Source organism: Echeneis naucrates, chromosome 1, assembly GCF_900963305.1.
Source record: "Echeneis naucrates chromosome 1, fEcheNa1.1, whole genome shotgun sequence".
NCBI lineage: Eukaryota > Metazoa > Chordata > Actinopteri > Carangiformes > Echeneidae > Echeneis > Echeneis naucrates.
Window position 1 is genome coordinate 9,607,798 of NC_042511.1, and position 3,855 is coordinate 9,611,652.

At 43.3% G+C, this 3,855-nt stretch overlaps 1 protein-coding gene across 6 annotated transcripts in view; it reads left to right on the forward strand.

Annotated features, from left to right (window-relative positions):
- rptor (regulatory associated protein of MTOR, complex 1) overlaps positions 1–2,941 on the forward strand; it is a 157,931-nt gene extending 154,990 nt beyond the window's left edge. For all 6 annotated transcript variants that reach the window (XM_029498876.1, XM_029498908.1, XM_029498899.1 and 3 more), the window contains one exon: positions 489–2,941. In XM_029498876.1, the coding sequence (XP_029354736.1) occupies positions 489–557 (69 nt within the window). In that variant the 3' untranslated portion in view covers positions 558–2,941. The remainder of the gene's footprint in view (positions 1–488) is intronic.
- The last annotated feature ends 914 nt before the right edge of the window (positions 2,942–3,855 follow it).

The following is a 3,855-nucleotide window of genomic DNA, read 5'->3' on the forward strand; positions in this document are numbered from 1 at the left end:
ACGTAAAAGAGTTCCTCCACTGAATTTCTAAAGAGATGAATAAGATGGTGACCACTAACTTCCGAGCCAGTGTGGCATCTTTAACAATGGACAACAGAGTCCACCTTATTTTCCCTCTCAAACTTGGCGCTTTGTTAATGTTGCCTTAAGGCAGCCGTCGTCTGGCAGCTGTAACCTGAGACATGAGAACGTTCTTCTCCTGGGAGTTTTGTTAGCTTTATCTTACTCCCAGCCGTTAAAGTCTGACCACCATTGTGTCAGTCTGTTCAAAAACAGGCTTAGCCCTGGTTTTTATTCGCAATAGATTGACTGCAAATACTTTCTACATACTTCATAGTAAGCTTTGTGAGACTACGGATGATCTTCTGAATAAGATACTGTTTAGCTAAAGTTTGTTTTTTTTGTGCGCGAATGCACACACATCATCACATATCTTGTGTAACAGCGCATGCTTGTGTATCATGTCTTCTCTATTTGTCATCCTCCAGCCCCACTTGGCAGTAGGCAGCAATGACTACTACATGTCCATCTATTCGGCCGAGAAGAGACTCAGATAACACACCAGCATTCATCGTCCCCCTGCCCCACCCCCTCCGCACCAAAACCGCCACATATGACTTCTCACCCTGAGCCTCAATCTCCGGGATGTAAATGACTCTTTTGTTGTACATATGCAATTACCACCCTGAATGTTCTAGTGATGGCTGCTGACAAAAACTGCTATGAACGACTATATATATTATTATTATTCTCATTGTTTAATCATATTGTTATTAAGAAGCTAATGATTGTAGACTTGGCTGTGCGGGGGAGTGTGTATATTTAAATAGGATAGACAGAAGAAGAGAGGTTTTATTTTAAAGACGTGGTACCCACCGGTCACCAAAGCTCCTCCTCGCTGCACAGTGAGCATCCCGATCTGAACAAACTGTGGCCCATGTGGCAAGAGAGGGGTCTTCCAGAGGACGACAAACACAAACACACACACATGCGCAGTTAAAACACACTCACTGGTGCAGGAAACATGGACTCGCCCTTCACTGGACCCTGCTACATTCATCAGTTAATTTTAATGCCGGACTCTCAGGCAAAGGACAAGGAGTTCTGCTACTTTGCTTAACTGTGAGTGTGACATTTGTAAGGAAGCATCCAGAGATGTCAGACGGTGTTCACTCTCGCCTGACATGCTGACCAGGCGGACACGATGAGTGTGTGTTTGTACGTGTGTTAAAATGGATTATAGCACAGCTGTGCCCCACAGTGGGTCTTCTTAGCCTTGGACTGAATGCCAGAAATGTTGCCTGCTCTGATGCTCAAAATCTCCTCCTTGATTTTCTGACCCCAGCGTGCCAAACATAATCAAATGTCCATAGAAGCCCTGTTGTGTCTCAGAGGAGTGTTTTGGGGGTTTGTTTTTTAATTTATCACCTGTAATAAGGGAGAGCCTCCATTGCCTCTACTATGACACATACACTTATATCTAGCACAATAAGAGATCCAGCTTGATAGAGACAAAGCACCCAGTCCTACAGGGAGCCTGCAGTACCTGCCTACCATGCAAAGCAATAAATCCTCCCATAATTCACCCTGATCCTAACCCCCCCGACGTTGCCAATAGAAAGCCTCAGTTTGGAGGCGAGAGCTGCATTGCACGTCATCCGTAGATTATAATGGCCATAATTGTGACCTGCAGTGCCCCAAGGTGCCACACTACAACAATACACACACGCCTTTGTTTCTTTACATGTCTGCAGTACCGGGCCAGAGCATTTTACCCCATCTACTCATCATAGCAGTGACAGGAAAGATATCAATTAAATTGACTTGCCTGTAATTGTCGAAACTTTCTGTCTAAACTTTCCCCCACCCATGAGGAACCAGAAGGCAGTAAAAGAGACCATGACAAGACTGACAGCCTTATTTCTGGTTTCTGAACATCCTAAATAGGAGCTGACCCTGGTGGCTTTTATAAGCACATGAAGGTGGGACCTTCTCATTTACAGTCAGAACACCTTCAGAGCATGCAGTACTCAAGGTTTAGGGAACATTTAGATCATCTGGCTCTTTTACGAGTTTGGTTTCAGACTCATTTGATTAGATTTTCTTTGACAAACATGGCTGCATATAAAGTGTTTCAGTCAGTGCCCTAAATCTCTCGCCACCTCAAACCTGTCGAGCAGTTGATGACAAAAACATGAACGTGGTGCTCTTTAGTAAAGATGCCCATACCTTTTTCATTTTTTTGTGCAGAACCACCACTGATGTGCCTCTTCTCTGGGGCTGCAGCTCTGCTTATTTAGCTGTTTTAAATCCTTTTTTTGTTCAATAATTTTACGTTTTTAATTCTGCGTTGGCCTCAGTGAGGTGACAGGAAAAGAAGAGTGGGGTCAGCCTTACCATCGCACACACACACACACACACACACACAGTCACTCACTCTTTTCACTTCAAGTCTTTCCTGTCATGTTCCTTTCCATCACCAACATACCCCAACAGCAGCCCCCTCCCTTCTTTATAACCCCGCCCATCTCGCCCCTTTGCATCAGAGACCCAAGCTTTGCTTTCCCCCCACAGGAGTGGACTTTTGGACTCAGAGTTAACTGGGAGTACACACACACACACACACACACACACACACACACCACACAGTCGGTGTAAGCATCTCCACACCATCTCCCCCATCAATGAGCACTCTGTGGCTTAACAGGCCTCCGCTGCTTCACTGGCTGTCAGGCCTCAACTCAGACACACATTCATCTCCAAGTATCCTGCTTTGAGTTTTAAGATTTTAGATGTGGAGAAAAAGATGAGACTTTAACAAAGTAGTAAGAAAGGAAACAAGAAAACAATCAGGTTTGTCTCAGTGACTTTAGATTGCTTTGCTGACTGTGGTTTATAAGAACAGATGAAATCAGTGAAATAAACCAAATACAACACCAGACTCTGCCTGTGTCTGACTGATGCTTTTCACTGTGGCTCTCACTTTACCCATCAACACTCTGAGTGTCGTACACAGGCAAAATATAAAAAAAATGTTTTCTGTATTCCCTGATTTTAGAATACAGATTATAATATATAACATGTATATTACCAATCATGTTATAAGAGGAAAAATGTAGCAATTTATATTATCTCTAGATATATGAATATATACATTTATGAACACAATACACGTACATTTATCAAAAATATCTGGTTATTTTTTAGATAATATAGATGCCTATTTAAAGACAAAACACACATATACATAAATATTCTCTACTAGGATTCATATCTGCATTTTACACAAACTAATCCTTAGTATGTTTTTATTTTATATGAACTTATATTTCGCATGTGGAACCTGAGTAGATGTGCATGTGTTACATTGGTGCATGGGACTGATTGTGGTTGGAGCACACCTATGTGTGTCATGATGGGACGTGAGTATGCCGGTGAAGACGGTAACACTTAAGTGTGGTCAGTCAGAACCAGACTCAGATTGATGTCAGTGTACACATTGGTGGAGCAAAACCGTATCTCTTCAGGAAATGTGCTTTGCTGCACAAAGAATGTTTTGTCCCAGCTTGTTCTTCTCTCTACCTGATCAACGATGCCAGCCAAGATCAGAGGTCAAAGGCCTGACTACTGGGCAAGCAGTCAGTATTACTGTGACTACAATATCACACAAAAACTCACACACACACACACACACACACACACAAACAGACCAGAGAACATTCCATAACAGCAAAGAGCCGGGCGGCACGAACATCCTGAGGAAACAACACTCACTTCCTGGCAAATTAAGCCAAGCCGACGGCTGCTTGGGGTGATAACCGCCACCGCTGGCTGACCACTGAGTGACTGAGGTGG